Source organism: Meles meles, chromosome 5 (assembly GCF_922984935.1).
Source record: "Meles meles chromosome 5, mMelMel3.1 paternal haplotype, whole genome shotgun sequence".
NCBI classification, from domain to species: Eukaryota; Metazoa; Chordata; class Mammalia; order Carnivora; family Mustelidae; genus Meles; species Meles meles.
This window is the reverse complement of record NC_060070.1, coordinates 154,349,202-154,367,910: the sequence shown is the minus strand read 5'-3', so window position 1 is coordinate 154,367,910 and position 18,709 is coordinate 154,349,202. Positions and strand designations below refer to the sequence as shown.

General features: G+C 39.7%; 1 protein-coding gene and 1 pseudogene across 1 annotated transcript; both read left to right on the top strand.

Annotated features, from left to right (window-relative positions):
* The first annotated feature begins 8,066 nt into the window (after positions 1-8,066).
* LOC123942274 lies at positions 8,067-9,237 on the top strand (annotated as a pseudogene).
* Positions 9,238-12,573: 3,336 nt separating this feature from the next.
* Positions 12,574-13,514, top strand: LOC123942273 (olfactory receptor 2J3-like). Its single transcript, XM_046006123.1, is given in 2 exon segments — positions 12,574-12,889; positions 12,892-13,514. Coding segments are annotated over 2 exon segments (939 nt in total).
* The last annotated feature ends 5,195 nt before the right edge of the window (positions 13,515-18,709 follow it).

The window sequence follows — 18,709 nt, the reverse complement described above, 5'->3', positions numbered from 1 at the left end:
AGGGACAAAAGGCTGAAAAAAAAACCCGTTTCCTCAGAGCTCACCCCCTTGAGGGGAGCGTGAGGACCTAACTCAGGGAACATCATTATCTGAAAACCCACGTGGCAGGCCCCTCCCCCAGAAAACCAACCAGGAAGGAAGAAAAAAAAAGTCTACAAGAGAACAACCATGAATACTTCATAAATACAACTCTAATTTTTAACTCTTTACCAATATTCTGATTCTTTTTTATTATACATACAGATAATTTTTTAACCTATTTACCATCACACTGAGATGTCCAGTACATCAAATTCTTTAATAACCTTCTAACCTGAACTTTTTGATACATACACCCGTGTTTTTCTTTTGCTTTTCTATTTTTTAATTCTTTTTTAATTTTAACTTAGTTTAGTCTAGTTTATTCTTTTTTAATTTTTATTTTCTACTATACATATAGAGTTAAACTTCAAGGTAATCCCTTTTCCCCAATCAATGCTACCCCTATAGGCAAACCAGTTTCTAATCCCCCTGTAACTTAGGAAAGTTGAGTCCCTTAACAAAAACATCAAGATACCTTCAGGAAGAATCAAAATAACCTTCTTCACCCACACTGAGAATCTATAACCATTCTCCAAATTTTCCTTCTGCCAGTGTTTCTCTGAATTTGTGTTTGTCCTGATAATATATAAACCTTATACTTGGGGTTCTTTCTGATGAGGTTCTTCCCCCCCCCTTTTTTTTGCTTATATATACATATTTTTTCTCTTGTCATATACTTTTATCACTCTTTTTGTCTGTCTGTTTTTGTTTCTATACTCCACAAATCTTACCTTGTGGCCCATTTGGGCTGAGCCTTCTCTTGTATCTTCCCTTTTTTTCCCTATCTCTCTCTCTCTCTTTTTTCTTTTTCCTTTTCTCTTTTCCCTTTTTCTTCTTTCTTCTTCTCTATTTCTTTTTCTTTTATTTTTTCTCTCATGTGGGTGGGGAATCCTGATTGCACAGAAGTGTTCCAGGGTGCACATTGACTGCACCAAAATCGATAAGTCCACCTGCATCTGTTCAGTCATCTCTGACCAAAATGACAGGAGGAGGAATACCCAACAGAAGAAAAATACAGAGGATGGATCATCTGCAACAGAGCTAATGGCTATCGACATAGACAATATGTCAGAAAAGGAATTCAGACTAACAATTATCCAGGCAATAGCTAGATTGGAGAAAGCCATGGATGACCAAACAGAATTGATTAGGGCAGAACTGAAAGCCACCAGGGATGATGTTCACAATGTTTGGGCAGAACTGAAAGCCACCAGGGATGATGTTCAAAATGCTCTCAATGAGTTCCAATCGAATCTAAATTCTCTAAAAGCTAGGGTAACTGAGACAGAAGATAGAATTAGTGATCTGGAGGACAAACAGATAGAGATAAAGGATCAGGAGAAAGCCTGGAACAAACAGCTCAGAAGCCACGAAAACAGAATCAGGGAAATAAACGATGCCATGAAACATTCCAAAGTCAGAATTATTGGAATCCCTGAAGGGGAGGAAAAAGAAAGAAGTCTAGAAGATAGAGTGGAAGAAGTTGTCTATGAAAATTTTCCCAATCTCACGAATGGAAACAACATTCATGTACTAGAGGCAGAGAGATTTCCTCCCACGTTTTTAGATTCTCGAAAGTCCTCACGACATCTTATAGTTAGAATGAGGAATTATGTTTCACGACAGACCCTCTTAAAAACAGCTAGGACAAAGAAGTGCCTTACATACAGAAAAAAGCCCATTAGAATAACGTCAGACCTTTCCACAGAGACCTGGCAAGCCAGGAAGGTCTGGCAAAATATATTCAGAGTACTAAATGAGAAGAACATGCAACCAAGAATACTCTATCCAGCAAGACTGACATTTAAAATGGATGGAGAGATAAAGAGTTTCCAAGACCGGCATGGCTTAAAAGACTATGCAACCACGAAGCCGACACTGCAGGAAATATTAAGGGGGATCCTATAAAAGAGAAAAAGTTCTAAGAATATAATTGAATAGAAATATTGAAACAATCTACGGACAGTAAGACTTCAAAGGCAACACGATATCAATAAAAAGCTATCTCTCAATAATCACTCTCAATGTGAATGGCCTAAATGTGCCCATAAAATGACACAGGGTTGCATATTGGATAAAACGACAAGACCCATCCATATGTTGTCTACAAGAGACCCATTTTGAACCTAAGGATATACCCAGAGTGAAAGTGAAGGGATGGAGAAGCATCTTTCATGCCAATGGGCCTCAAAAGAAGGGCGGGGTAGCGATTCCCATATCCAATAAATTAGATTTTAAACTAAAGACTGTAGTCAGAGATACAGAAGGACACTACATAATTCTTAAAGGGACTATCCGCCAAGATGATCTAACAATTGTGAATATGTATGCCCCCAATATAAGAGCACCCAATTACATAAGAAAACTATTAATCAAGATAAAGTGTCATATTGATATGAATACAATAATAGTAGGAGATCTTAATACGCCTCTCTCAGAAATAGACAGATCACTGAAGCAGAAAATCAATAAAGAAATAAGAGCATTGAATGAAACATTGGACCAGATGGACCCCATAGACATATACAGAACATTCCACCCTAAAACAACAGAATACTCATTCTTCTCAAGTGCATATGGAACCTTCTCCAGAATAGACCACATACTGGGTCACAAAGCAGGACTCAACCGATACCAAAAGTCTGAGATTATTCCCTGCATATTCTCAGATCACAGTGCTTTGAAACTGGAACTCAATCATAAGGAAAAGTTACGAAGGAACTCAAACATCTGGAAGCTAAAGACCACCCTGCTCAAGAATGCTAGGATCAACCAGGAGATCAAAGATGAACTTAAACAATTCATGGAAAGCAATGAGAATGAAGACACTTCGGTCCAAAACCTATGGGATACAGCATAGGCGGGTCTAAGGGGGAAATACATAGCCATCCAAGCCTCCCTCAAAAACATTGAAAAATCCAGAATACAGCAGCTCTCTCTACACCGTAAAGAACTGGCGAATCAACAGGAAATCAAACCAACTCCACATGCAAGAAGGGAGGTAATCAAGATTAGAGCAGAGATCAATGAGGTAGAAACGAGAGATACAGTAGAACGTATCAATGAAACTAGAAGCTGGTTTTTGAAAGAATCAATAAGATAAATAAACCAATCACCACACTAATCCAAAAGAAAAGAGAGAAAGCCCAAATTAATAAAATTATGAATGAAAAGAGAGAGACAACAACTAACACCAAGGAAATAGAAACAATCATCAGAAATTAGTACCAACAGTTATATGCCAAAAGCTAAGCAACCTAGATGAAATGGATGCATTCCTGGAAAGCTAGAAACTCCCAAAATTGAACCAGGAAGAAATGGACAACCTGAATAGACCGATATCTAGCAATGAGATTGAAGCAGTGATCAAAAACCTCCCAAAAAACAAGAGCCCTGTACCTGACGGATTCCCTGGGGAATTCTACCAAACTTTCAAAGAAGAAATAACCCCAATTATCCTGAAGCTGTTCCAAAAAATTGAAGCAGAAAGAATACTTCCAGGCTCTTTATATGAAGCCAGTATTACCCTGATCCCCAAACCAGGCAAAGACCCTACCAAAAAGGAGAATTTCAGACCAATATCACTGATGAATATGGATGCAAAGATTCTCAACAAGATCCTAGCAAACAGGATCTAGCAGCACATTAAAAAGATTATCCACCATGACCAGGTGGGATTCATCCCTGGGTTGCAAGGTTGGTTCAACATTCGCAAATCAATCAGTGTGATAGAACACATCAATAAGAGAAGAGAGAAGAACCACATGGTCCTCTCAATTGACGCAGAAAAAGCATTTGACAAAATCCAGCATCTGTTCCTCATGAAAACTTCAAGTATAGGGATAGAGGGAACATTCCTGAACTTCATAAAATCTATCTAGGAAAGACCCACAGCAAATATCATCCTCAATGGGAAAAAGCTTGCAGCCTTCCCGTTGAGATCAGGAACACGACAGAGATGCCCACTCTCACCACTCTTGTTCAACATAGTATTAGAAGTTCTAGCAATGGCAATCAGACAACAAAGAGAAGTCAAAGGTATCCAAATTGGCAAGGAAGAAGTCAAACTCTCTCTCTTCGCAGATGACATGATTCTTTATATGGAAAACCCCAAAGACTCCACCCCCAAACTACTAGAACTCATACAGCAATTCAGTAACGTGGCAGGAATCAAAGCCAATGTACAGAAATCAGTGGCTTTCTTATACACCAACAATGAAAATACAGAAAGGGAAATTAGAGAATCGATTCCATTTACTATAGCACCAAGAACCATAAGATACCTGGGAATAAACCTAACCAAAGAGGTAAAAGACCTGTACTCGAGCAACTACAGAACACTCATGAAAGAAACTGAAGAAGACACAAAAAGATGGAAGACTGTTCCATGCTCTTGGATTGGAAGAATAAACATTGTTAAAATGTCTATACTGCCTAGAGCAATCTATACTTTTAATGCCATTCCGAGCAAAATTCCACCGATATTTTTCAAATAGCTGGAGCAAATAATCCTAAAATTTGTATGGAATCAGAAGAGACCCCGAATTGCTAAGGAAATGTTGAAAAACAAAAACAAAACTGGCGGCATCACGTTACCCGATTTCAAGCTTTATTACAAAGCTGTGATCACCAAGACAGCGTGGTACTGGCATAAAAACAGACACATAGACCAGTGGAACAGAGTGGAGAGCCCAGATATGGACTCTCAACTCTATGGTGAAATAATCTTCGACAAAACAGAAAAAATATTCAATGGAAAAAAGACAGTCTCTTCAATAAATGGTGCTGGGAAAACTGCACAGCGATATGTAGAAGAATGAAACTCGACCATTCTCTTACACCGTACACAAAGATAAACTCGAAATGGATAAAAGACCTCAACGTGAGACAGGAATCTCTCAGAATCCTAGAGGAGAACATAGCCAGTAACCTCTTCGATATCAGCCACAGCAACTTCTTTCAAGATATGTCTCCAAAGGCCAAGAAAACAAAAGCCAAAATGAACTTTTGGAATTTCATCAAGATCAAAAGCTTCTGCACAGCAAAGGAAACAGTCAACAAAACAAAAAGCCAACCCACGGAATGGGAGAAGATATTTGCAAATGACAGTACAGACAAAAGGTGATATCCAGGATCTATAAAGAACACCTCAAACTCAACATACACAAAACAGATACTCATATCAAAAAATGGGTAGAAGATATGAACAGACACTTCTCCAACAAAGACATACAAATGGCTATCAGACACATGAAAAAATGTTCACCATCACTAGCTATCAGGGAGATTCAAATTAAAAACACATTGAGATACCACGTGACACCAGTTAGAATGGCCAAAATTAGTAAGGCAGGAAACAACGTGTGTTGGAGAGGATGTGGAGAATGAGGAACCCTCTTTCACTGTTGGTGGGAATGCAAGTTAGTGCAGCCACTTTGGAGAACAGTGTGGAGATTCCTGAAGAAATTAAGAATAGAGCTTCCCTATGACCCTGCAATTGCACTGCTGGGTATTTACCCCAAAGATACAGATGTAGTGAAAAGAAGGGCCATCTGTACCCCAATGTTTATTGCAGCAATGCCTACAGTCGCCAAACTGTGGAAAGGACCAAGATGCCCTTCAACGGATGAATGGATAAGGAAGATGTGGTCCCTATACACAATGGAGTATTATGCCTCAGTCAGAAAGGATGAATACCCAACTTTTGTAGCAACATGGACGGGACTGGAAGAGATTATGCTGAGCGAAATAAGTCAAGCAGAGAGAGTCAAGTATCATATGGTCTCACTTATTTGTGGATCATAACAAAGATCATGTAGGACACGGGGAGATGGAGAAGAGAGGGAGTTGAGGGAAACTGGAAGGGGTGATGAACCATGAGAGACGATGGACTCTGAAAAACAACCAGAGGGTTTTGAAGGGGCGGGGAGCGGTGGGAGTTTGAGAAACCAGGTGGTGGGTAATAGCGAGGGCTCGTACTGCATGGAGCACTGGTGTGATGCCAAAACAATGAACACTTTTATGCTGTAAATAAACAAATTAAAAAATAAAGAAAGAATTTGATGTACTGGACATCTCAGTGTGATGGGAAATAGGTTAAAAAATTATCTGTATGTATAAAAAAAGATCGAGAATATTTTTAAATAGTTAAAAATAAAAGTTGTATTTATGAAGTAGTGATGGTTGTTCTCCTGTAGTCTTTTTTTTTTCTTCCTTCCTGGTTGGTTTTCTGGGGGAGGGGCCTGCCACGTGGGTTTTCAGACAAAGATGTTCCCTGAGTTAGGCCCTCCCACTCTCCTCAAGGGGGTGGGCTCTGAGGAAACTGTTTTTTTTCAGGCTTTTGTTCTCTGGGGGGTTTTATGTTCTTTCATCTGTTTTCTCTTGCCTTGACAGCTTTTGATGGTGTTTGGAGTTTTAGAGGAGAGCAAACTGCACCCTGACCTCCCTCTCAGAGAATGTTCTGCAGAGCTGCTGGCAGAGTTGGTTCTGAGTCACTATCCCTTGGGATGCAAGAGCTCCTCGTTGTACTCAATACCAGGACAGCGGCAGCTCTCTAGGCAGCTCCAGACCACCAGAGAGGTTCGGAGCAGAGATCGTACACTGAGATTTTCCTGCTGTCCCTGGCTGGGAATGTCTGGTTTTTCTGGATTCCAGAGCTCCAGGCTAGCACCTATGAGCACCTCTCCCAAGGGAGGGCATGGGACTTGCGCGTTTCAGGATTGCCATCTGGCCAGGCTCCCAGCCCCTCACGGGAGCAAGACCCCACTCGTTCTCGGGTGCACTGGCGGGTCAGGTGCACTGGAGGCTCAGGGAAGGAGACCTGATTTCTCCGCCGCACTCTCTCTGGCTCAACGCCAGGGGAGGTTCTCCTGTGTCCAGGGACTTAGGTCCCTGACCCTAACCGCCCAGATTCCCACTATTTCCGGCCCCCGCGATCCTTTGCTCTTTGATTTTTGAGTGTTTTCAACCAGACTCCAAGTTAATGTTGGCCCCCAGATGCAGGGCACTCTCGTATTGGAGTATTACTTTCCAATCGGTCACCTCTGGTGGCTCCCTCCCCCTTTTGTTTATTCTTCTGATATCAGTCCGACGCTCCCAGTCTGCTTTACCTGCCACTGGCGTCTTCTGCTCCTCTAGAGATCCAGACGTGTATAAATCTGATCTCAGGCTGATTTCATGGGTGGTCGGAGTTCTTTGGTAGGTAATCAGCTCACTTTAGGGTACAGGTTGAAACAGTGCCTCCTCCTACTTCCCCGCCATCTTGACTCCCCCAAGGAGCTATTTCTAATATCTTTTTCAAGTATTACATTTGTGGAAGGTAAGCCACTGAGAGGTAACCACAGGTGGCTCTGCTGTGGTTTCTCCCTTCCTTCCTTCCTTTCTTTTTCTTTCTTTGTTGCTTTCTTTCTCTCTTTCTTTTATGTATATGTTTATTATTTTTTAATTTAATTTAAATTCAATTAATTAACATATAGTGTATTGTTAGTTTCAGAGGTAGAGTTTAGTGATGCATCAGTTGCATATAACACCCAGTGCTCATTACATCAAGTGCCCTGCTTAATTCCATTCACCCAGTTACCCCACCCTCCCCTGAAGCAACCTTCAGTTGGTTTCCTAGAGTTAAGAGTCTCCTCTGGTTTGTCTTCCTCTGTTTTCCTCTTTTTTATTTTTGCTGTAGTTTATTAGGAAGTGTGAGGGATAATTAGCCGTGGACGGAGGGAAAGGACATAGCAAAGCTGAATGAGGCAGAGCCTTGTCATCCTAACTACAGAACAAAAGGAACATCAAGTCTCTCCTAAGAAGGACTGAAAGCCCACAAGAAAAAAAGAATCACCTAAGAGATAGAACTGTTTATAAAGGGAACTTTCCAGAACGCTCAGTGGAGCAGAGGAGCGGCGGCTGCCCAAGCTGTGCCCAGCAACTCACTCAGCAACACGCTCCTTCCCTCTCCTCCACAGTCTCAGCCCTCTCACTGGCTGTAGAAAATGGTGAAAGAAACCACTTACTATGATGTTTGGGGGTCAAACCCAATGCCACCCAAGAAGAACTAAAAAAGGCCTACAGGAAACTGGCCTTGAAGTACCACCCTGATTGAAACCAAATGAAGGAGAGAAGTTTAAACAGATTTCTCAGGCTTATGAAGTACACTCTGATGCAAAGAAAAGGGAATTACATGACAAAGGAGGTGAACAGGCAGTTAAAGAAGGTGGACCCAGTGGTGGCTTTGGCTCCCCCTTGAACATCTTTGATATGTTTTTTGTAGGAGGAGGAAGAGTGCAGAGCGAAAGGAGAGATAAAAATGTCCTATATCAGCCCTCAGTAAACTTAGAAGATTTATATAATGGTGCAACAAGAAAACTGGCTCTGCAAAAGAATGTGATACGCGATAAATGTGAAGGCTGAGGTGGTAAGAAAGGAGCAGTCAAATGTTGTCCCAACTGCCGAGGTACTGGAATGCAAATAAGAATTCATCAGATAGGACCTGGAACGGTTCAACACATTCAGTCTGTGTGCATGGAGTGCCAGGGCCATGGGGAACAGATCAGACCTAAAGATAGATGTAAAAGCCGCAGTGGAAGGAAGATAGTTTGAGGGAAGAAGATTCTAGAAGTTCATATTGACAAAGGCATGAAAGATGGCCAGAAGATTACATTCCATGGTGAAGGAGACCAAGAACCAGGACTGGAACCAGGAGATACTATCATTGTTTTAGATCAGGACAATGCTGTTTTTACTCAGCAAGGAGAAGACCTTTTCATGTGTATGGACATACAGCTGGTTGAAGCACGGTGCGGTTTTCAAAAGCCAGTATCTACTCTTGACAACCAAACCATTGCCATCACCTCTCATCCAGGTCAACTTGTCAAGCATGGAGATATCAAGTGTGTGCTAAAGGAAGGTATGCCTATTTATCGTAGACCATATGAGAAGGGTCACCTTATCATCGAATTTAAGGTAAACTTTCCTGAGAATGGCTTTCTCTCTCCTGATAAACTCTCTTTGCTGGAAAAACTCCTACCTGAGAGGAAGGAAGTAGAAGAGACTGATGTAATGGACCAGGTAGAACTGGTGGACTTTGATCCAAATCAGGAAAGACGGAACCAGTACAATGGGGAAGCATATGAAGATGTGCCATTACAATGGGGAAGCATATGAGGATGTCCCAGGGGTGGTGTTCAGTGTCAGACCTCTAATGGGGCCAGTGAATAACACTGCTGGCATTTTATGTGCAGTAGTGAATGAGTGAAGGACTACAATCATAGCTCACGACTTGCTATTGTTTTTGTTTTAATATTCAACTATAGTAGTGTTTTAAAAGTTAAATGAAGAATGAACTCAAATATAAAAGCTCAAAAAAAGAACTGCTTGTAAAATGTACTTAATTTTTTTTAACAAAAAGGAAACATAAGTTTCACTAGGCACAGTATACATTTCAATAACTTTGCAATAAATATGTGGAGTGCTTCTTGAAGTTGGAGAATAAAATTATATGTAGAAATTATAAGTTATGGCCGGAATTCAAATCCTGCCTCAGTTATTGTCCTGCACAGGAGGGAATAATGTGGACACCTTCCTCAGGCCTGTAACAGACACAGATCCAGCTTTAAGCCCTATGGTCAGGCTACTTTCTGTTTCCCTCCAGCCTCATGCTCTTCCTCCTTTGCTCTTTCAAAGACTGTAGCTTCTTCTTCCTAAAAATCCCTTTTCAAATTCCATTCCATTTACACATCCTCTGTGAAGCATTCTAGCTCTTTCTCCCTACTCCATGTCACAGATCTGTTCATAGGAACTCAATATTCCAGCTTTGTTCATATCATGAGTTGATTTGTGTCTATGTGTCTCTTTGTATCTCTATTGGTACCTTAGTTTTCAGCTTAGAAGTAAGCTCTTAGTACAAGCAAGCTGTCAGAAGATAAAGTTCTTTCTACCAGAACATTTAACTGAAGCTCTAGACTTTTCACCCTATGTACAGTAGCCCCATCATCTGAGGCTTCACTTTTTCTGGTTTCAGTAATACTGCAATCACCCATGGCCTACAGAAGGAGGTGATCCTAATGAGGCTTCATCAGAAGGTCAATAGCAGCCCAAAGCTACTTCACACACATGAATAATTCGTGTCATTTCATCTGCTCAGGTGGACATTTCATCATCTCCCAGCATCACAAGGAGAAGAAGGATGAGGACAAGAAGGTATTAGAGAGAGACCCAACACTCACATAACTATTTCAACAGTACCTTGTTATAATTGTTCTATTACTAGACATTGTTAACCTCTATTGTGCCTAATTTAAAAATTAAACTTTATCATTTCTTTATGTAGGAAAAATGTAGTATATATACGACTTGGTACTATCTGTGGTTTTAGAAATCCACAGGGGGCCTTGGAATGTACACCCTACAGATAAGGGGGTCTACAGAAAACAGTTTGAGTCAGTAATAAATTTGATATTGTTTATCATGATTTTTTTGTCCATGTGAAATTATTGGGATTACAATTATTCAATTTTTTTTATAATCAGATCAATGGAAATAGTCTGAAAATATTGACAAGAAAACTAAAGCTACTCATCAAAAAAAAAAAAAAAAGATTATTTGTTCCATGGAAATTTCTTTCTGTTTGCTCTGTTAGGAATTTTTCAAGTCACTATTTACTTAGATGTCACCCTGGGATGGGAATGAGTATTTGACAGTTGAGAAGCTGTTTTTCCGTAACATGGTAAATATCTGGATAAAATATAGAAGTGAAAATTTTTATTTTATATTTGCATTCTGTAATTTTTTATTATGGTTAAATTTCAAATTTACAGCAGAATTGCAAAAGTGGTACAAAGAACTAATGTTAACCTGTTAGCTGGTTCCTGCAATAGTCTGAATCATACCTAAAAAGATATTTACTGTCCATCTACCTACCTACCTATCATAATCTCTTTTTCTGGGCCATTTGAGAACAAGTAGGAGATGTCCTGTTTAGTCAGTGTTTATTTCCTAAGAACAGGGACTTTATTTTACATAACCACTTTAGAGTTGAGAAAACAGAAAATATAGTGTGGATAGTCTTATTTCTCCATAGCTCTCAATAATGTTGTTGTTGTTGTTTTTAAATATATATAATTTTATTTTAAAAATAAAGTTAAATTTTAAAAACAATAGAAGGTAAACATACATCAGATGGGACTCCTCCCTTCCCTAAAGTAAAGTAAAGTAAAGTACTTCCCTAAAGTAAAGACAAAAACCAAAGTCTATCTACTTCCATACCCTTCCTTTTCTCCTTTTCCAGTCTGCTCTTAGACCATTCAGCAAATTCTCCTTTTCTATTTTCAGATGCTCTTCTTACTAGCTGCATTCTGCCTTTAGGCTTTCACTCTGTCCAGCACAGAGATGAGCAACTGGATTGAGATGATGGGCCTAATTTTCTTTATTCATTACTTTGCAAATGGAGAGGGGAAAATGACATTGCAGCCCTTCCCCAATTTCTTTGTTTTGAGAAGCTGTTACTGTGAAAGCAGCATACAGAATATACAGAATTCATTAGCGAAGGTGGGACCTGGGGCTCAGGCCATTTTTTTTTCACATTTTTTGGGTTGTTTTATTATCTGTTTAGAGGAGACCTCTTGTAGAAGGTAAATGCTTGGTCTGTTCTTGAGAGAGTTAACCAAAGGATGGGTGCTATTCAGAATGGTAGGCACAGTCAAGCTTCAAGAGAAGGGAGAAGAGGGCCCATTAAGAGGAGCCTACCTGTTTTTCCAGTCCAGGTCCACATAGATAACAAATCTCTTTGGTATCCTTTCATCTGAACCAGTTCTTCAGCCTTTATTTGTATTCATTTAACTTAATGTTTTGAAGAGTACAGGCGAGCTACTTTGTCCAACCTGTCTCAATTTGAGTTGGTCTTATGCATGTTTGTGATTAGAACCAGGCTGTGCATTTTTTAGAGGAATGTCATTCAAGTGACATTATGTCCTGCTCAGAGCATCATGTCGCTAGGCACATGATGTTGGTTTGTTTCAACATTGGTGATGTTAACATTGAGCAGTCTTGACTCTGGTGATGTCCAAATGCCATTTTCTACCGTGAAGTTTACTCTTGTTCATTTTGTAATTAACAAGTAATTAGTGTTATAGACTGTGGAAATATTCTGTTTCTCAAAACATTTTCATTCACTAGTTTTTAACATTTATTAATCTTTTTTAACTCTACCATTCTTTCCATACATATTATTAAGATCCTACTGAGAGGAATAATTTTTCTCCTCAGTAATTAATTTTTTATTTATACATATTTTATATATCACTATGAGCTTGTGGATTCTTTTTTTTTAATTCATTACTATCACAGTTCTTTTATAATGCCCAAATTGTCCCAGAGTTGAAGAGTGGCAGGCCTTTCAAACTGGCTTCTCTTTCTTTTTCATATGTCCCTGTGATTCTTGGAGCATTACGTTACTTTTTTGGAATGTATGTGTTTCTTTCCTCAGGTAATAAGAAAAGAATAATGATGGGAAAAAACACAAGTTCTGAAGGCTACTTTGTTCTACTGGGTTTTTCCGACTGGCCTCATCTGGAGGTAGTTCTCTTTGTGGTTATCTTGATATTCTACTTAATGACATTGGTGGGCAACCTGTTTATCATTATCGTGTTGTACCTGGATGCTCATCTCCACACACCCATGTACTTCTTCCTCTCAAACCTCTCTTTTCTGGATCTCTGCTACACCACTAGCTCCATCCCTCAGTTGCTGGTCAACCTCTGGGGCCCAGAAAAGACCATCTCTTACACCGGATGCATGATTCAACTTTACTTTGTCCTTGCACTGGAACCACAGAGTGTGTCCTCCTGGTGGTGATGTCCTATGACCGTTATGCAGCTGTCTGTAGACCCTTGCATTATGCTGTCCTCATGAATCCTCATTTCTGCCACCTGTTGGCTGTGGCTTCCTGGGTCAGTGGCTTTACCAACTCAGCACTTCATTCCTCCTTTACCTTCTGGGTGCCCTTATGTGGACATCACAAAGTGGACCATTTCTTCTGTGAAGTTCCAGCACTGCTGCAATTGTCATGTACTGATACCCATACAAATGAGCTGACTCTCCTGATCACGAGCTCCATTTTTGTTCTCATACCACTCATCCTCATTCTCAGCTCATATAGTGCCATTGCCCGGGCTGTGCTGAGGATGCAGTCAACCACCGGACTTCAGAGAGCTTTTAGGACATGTGGAGCCCATCTTATGGTTGTGTCCCTCTTTTGCATTCCCATCATCTGCATATACCTGCAGCCACCATCAGGAAAGTCTCAAGATCAAGGCAAGTTCATTGCCCTCTTTTATACTGTAGTTACACCTAGCCTCAACCCTCTAATCTATACTCTGAGAAACAAAGATGTAAGAGGGGCAGTAAGGAGACTACTGGGTTGGGAGAGGCCTATGAACTCATGATCTTCACGAGACAGTGGAGCCCCTCTTCAGCAGGGGGCTCATATGCGTCCATCCATCAGCCAGTCTCCTGCCTACTCACTCTGTCCACACCAGTGGAGCATGTGTTTTGTAAGGCCACAGAGCTCTTACCCCAAAATAAGAATTAAACAGTTTGCCCACATACCAATTACACTCCAACGGAGAAAACAGCTATGTAATATCAAGATTCAACATCAATATTAAATATTTTTAGTGGCACAATAAATAAAACAAAGGTATCCTTTTCTTACTTGAACATTAAGAAATGAAATTCCAATAGGAAGACGATATACTTAATTTTAAAAACCTAGACTGTGGTTTTTAATTTCTCACTTTCAAGGCCAAATTTGCCATTAAATATTTTCTATTTTTGATTTAGCAAAAGATGTAGTTAAATACCTTCAATCTTTCCTGCCACACTGTTAGTCCTTTTTGAATAGTAGTTCATATAGAGAGCAATTTTGGTCCGTATTCTTTAAGACCCCATTATCAATAGTAACAAAATAAATTGAACAAATTATAGAAAGAAAGTCCCTGAAATAATGAACAAACATAAGCATCTTGTATTTTTCTCTTTCTTGAGGCAGTGGAAAGTAAATAAAAGGCAGAAATCACTTATACAGGTTTGAGATATGGCCAATAATCTAAGAGTCATTATAGGCCATGGTATCATTAAAAGCAAGTGCTTGGTGGGTTACCTGGTGGCTCAGTCAGTTGAGTGTCTGACTCTCGGTTTCAGCTCAGTTCATGATCTCAGGGTCCTGAGATGGAGCCCCATCAGGCTCTGCCTTCAGTGGGGAATCTCTGTTTGATATTCTCCCCCCTCTCTCCCTCTGCTCCTCCCCTCACTTGTGTGCATGCTCTCTGTCTCTCTCTCAAATAAACAAAATAAAATCTTTAAGAACAGAAGTAAGTGCTTGGGGTACCTGCGTAGACTGGGGAGCAAAAATACATGAAGCAGACAGAGTTCTGGGCCCTGAAAATGAGTGCATGAAGCCAATCAGTGTTTGAAAGAATTACCTGAGAATATATCAGAATAATTTTGTGATAAAAGCTGCATGGGAAATGTTACTTTTTTTCTTCTTAATCTTGATCTAATTTGAATGTTTGAGGTCAGTAAATACATAATGAGAACCAACTTACATATTTTCCAAATAAAGAAATGTTTGTTTTAAATAAAAGTAGTTTTGCTGCCTATATTATTGCCAACCATCTCCCTCTAAAATACGTGTGCTATCCAAATAACACTTAACTGGCATCTGTATGCAGGTAGGGTGAAATAGCAAGTGAAGAACAATTCTATAATGTAAAATATTTGGCAACCTGAGCTTTGTGTGGTAATCGGAGAATCAGTTTTTGAGGCCTTTAAAGTTTAGATATGATGATTCAAATTGCCATTTCCAAAATTATTAATATGAAAAACACATCCCCAAATGTCCCCTCCATTTACTGTGTGACTGAAACTACGCTGACACTGTTGACGTTTCTCTTCTCCTTTGTGTATCTATGAATTTCCTTTATGTCCAGCTAGACATAAACAATCCAGTGCAGATTCAGTTGCCCTATTCTACTGTCCAAGAAACAAAGAACCTAGAATCATGCATATAAGAGAGCTTTTAGTAAATAACTGGGACCACATAGAGTGAACCATCACAAAACAAAAACACTTAAAAAAAAACAAGCAACAGGGGTGCCTGGGTGGCTCAGTGGGTTAAGCTGCTGCCTTCGGCTCAGGTCATGATCTCAGGTCCTGGGATCAAGTCCCGCAAAGGGCTCTCTGCTCAGCAGGGAGCCTGCGTCCCTCTCTCTCTGCCTGCCTCTCTATCTACCTGTGATCTCTCTCTGTCAAATAAATAAATAAAATCTTAAAAAAAAAAGCAAGCAACATATTTTGGTTCTTCAAAACATCTTGCTCTATGGAAATCTTGCTGTTTGAGACACCTTATGTAGTACTATAGTTTCTCACCATCTAACTTTAAAAAAAAAAAAGAGAAAGTTTAAGATTACCATTCTCTCTTTTTGTTTTTGTGCTTCCAAAAAATATACTCTTGTACATGTGTAGACTCTTGTTTTTGGAATGCCAAAATTGTGGCATACGTGATGTTGATTTCCAGCTGCATTAGGATGCTATTCCATTTAATTTGTGATCTAAAAGAAAGATCAGTTACCAAAGCTTTTTCCAACAACAAAGATATTATTGTTTTCTACTTTTCAAACCACTTATGTGCACCTTATGCAATTTGATCACAGGCATGATGGTAGGTAATTTTTTTCTCTCTTTGTAGATGAAGATACTTCAGGGAAGAAGATACATGACTTGCCTTGGCTAGACGTGCATGTGATAAAAACAGGGTTTTAACAACAGATTTTTTGCCCTGAAGCTCCCTTTTAGAGTCACTAACACCCAAGGTAGACTAGAATCCCTAGAATCCTCCCACTCCCCACTCTCAACTTCTAACCAACTTTCAGTAAATTGGCATTTACACAGCACACATGGATCTGGGCCACAGGCAACCTTACTGAAGAGCAAGCAGTGGAGCTGGCTTTCTCCCAACTGCTAGCCATTCCCAAATACACTGACACCCCAGCTACTGCTGGTCCCCAGGAAATCTCTCCCACTCAGCCAAACAGGTGTCTTTCAGTCTTTTCCCACTTCATCTTATACTCGCTCCTGTGCAGAATATTCCCTATTCACATGCCCAGTTATTTCTCCCTGTTGTGTCTCAGCAGTACAGGATTACTAGCACAGATATGTCATCCAGATCATCATAGAAACCAGCTCTGATATACAGCAGGTGCATTCATTCTCTGTTCTTCTGTTGGCTTCAGGGTCACATGTCATGTAACTGTTTGACAAATATATGACTGAAGTTCACTGGTTATGTTATGATAAATGATTTAAAAAATAATAAACTCAGAAAGGATGAATACCCAACTTTTGTATCAACATGGCTGGGTCTGAAGGAGATTATGCTGAGCGAAATAAGTCAAGCACAGAAAATCAATTATTGTGTGGTTTCACTTACTTGTGGCGCATAAGGCATAACATGGGGGATATTAGGAGAAGAAAAGGAAAAGTGAATTGGGGGAAATCGTGGTGGGGGAGACAAACCATGAGAGACTGTGGACTCTGAGAAACAAACTGAGGGTTTTGGAAGGGAAGGGGGTGGGGGCTTGGGTGAGCCTGGTGATGAGTATTAAGGGAGGGCATGTATTGCATGGATCACTGGGTGTGGTGCATAAACAATGAATCTTGGAACACTGAAAAAATTAAATTAAAAAAATAAAAATAATAATAAATAATAAAAATTTCAAATTCATAGCCATCCTATTTCAATTATAATTTTACAACAATAATAAAAACCACACTGGGACTCTGAAAAACAACCTGAGGGTCTTGAAGGGGCAGGGGGTGGGAGGTTGGGGGAACCAGGTGGTGGGTATTAGGGAGGGCACGTGTTGCATGGAGCACTGGGTGCGGTGCAAAAACAATGAATACTGTTACACTGAAAACAAATAAAAAATATATATATATTAAAAAAAAACACATTTAGATACCACCTTACACCTGTTAGAATAGCCAAAATTAACAAGACAGTAAACAACAAGTGTGGGAGAGGATGTGAAGAAAGGGGAACCCTCTTACACTGTTGGTGGGAATGCAAGTTGGTGCAACTACTTTGGAAAACAGTGTGGAGGTTCCTCAAAATATTAAAAATAAAGATATCCTATGACACAGCAATTACACTACGGGGTATTTACCCCAAAGATACAGATGTGGTGAAAAGAAGAGCTATATGCACCCCAATGTTCATAGCAGCAATGTCCACAATAGCCAAACTGTGGATACCCTTCAACAGATGAATGAATAAAGAAGATATGGTCCATATATATATCGGAATATTATGCCTCTATCAGAAAGGATGAATACCCAACTTTTGTATCAACATGGTCAGGACTGGAGGAGATTATGCTGAGTGAAATAAGTCAGGCAGAGAAAGTCAATTATTATATTTCACATACTTGTGGAACATAAGGAATAGCATGGAGGACATTAGGAGAAGGAAGGGAGAAGTGAAGGAGGAGAAATCAGATGGGGAGACAAGCCAGCTTATAGATTTGTTGATCTCTTCTACTGTTCCTTTGGTTTCTATTTAGTTTCTTTCTGCTCTATTTCATTTATTTCTGCTCCTTTATTTCCTCACTCCTGCTTTGCTTAGGCTTTCTTTGCTGTTCTTTCTCCAGCTCCTTTAGGTGTAAGATTAGCTTGTGTAATTAAAAGAGTTTTCTAATTTTTTGAGGGATTGTATTGCAATGTACTTCCCTCTTCGGAATGTCTTTGCTGGATCCCAAAGGTTTTGCACAGTTGTGTTTTCATTGTCATTTGTTTCCATGAATTTTTTAAATTCTTTTTTAATTTCCTTGTTTACCCATTCATTCTTTAGTAGGATGCTCTTTAACCTCCAAGTGTGACTTCCTTCCAGATTTCCTCTTATGATTCAGTTCAAGTTTCAAAGTATTGTGGTCTGAAAATACACAGGGGATAATCTCGATCTTTTGGTATTGGTTGAGACCTGATTTGTGACACAGTACGTGATCTATTCCAGAGAAAGTTCCATGTGCACTAGAGAAGAATGTGTATTTTGTTGCTTTAGGATGGAATGCTCTGTATATAAGAGATAAAGTCCATCTAGTCCAGTGTGTCATTAAAAACCTTGTTTCTTGTTGATCTTCTGTTTAGATGATCCATATATTGCTGTGAATGAGTGTTGAAGTCTCCTACTATTGTATTATTATCAATGTATTTCTTCATTTTGGTTATTAATCATTTGATATAGTTGGATGCTCCCAAACTAGGAGCATATGTATAATTGTTAGATCTTCTTGTTGGGTATACACTTTAAGTATGATGTAGTGTCCCTCTTCATCTCTTACTACAGTCTTTGATTTAAAATCTAATTTGTGGGGCACCTGGGTGGCTCAGTGGGTTAAGCCGCTGCCTTCTGCTCAGGTCATGATCTCAGGGTCCTGGGATCAAGCCCCGCATCGGGCTCTCTGCTCAGCGGTGAGCCTGCTTCCCTCTCTCTCTCTCTGCCTGCCTCTCTGTCTACTTGTGATCTCTCTTTCAAAAAATAAAATAAAATAAAATCTAATTTGTCTGATATAAACATTGCTCC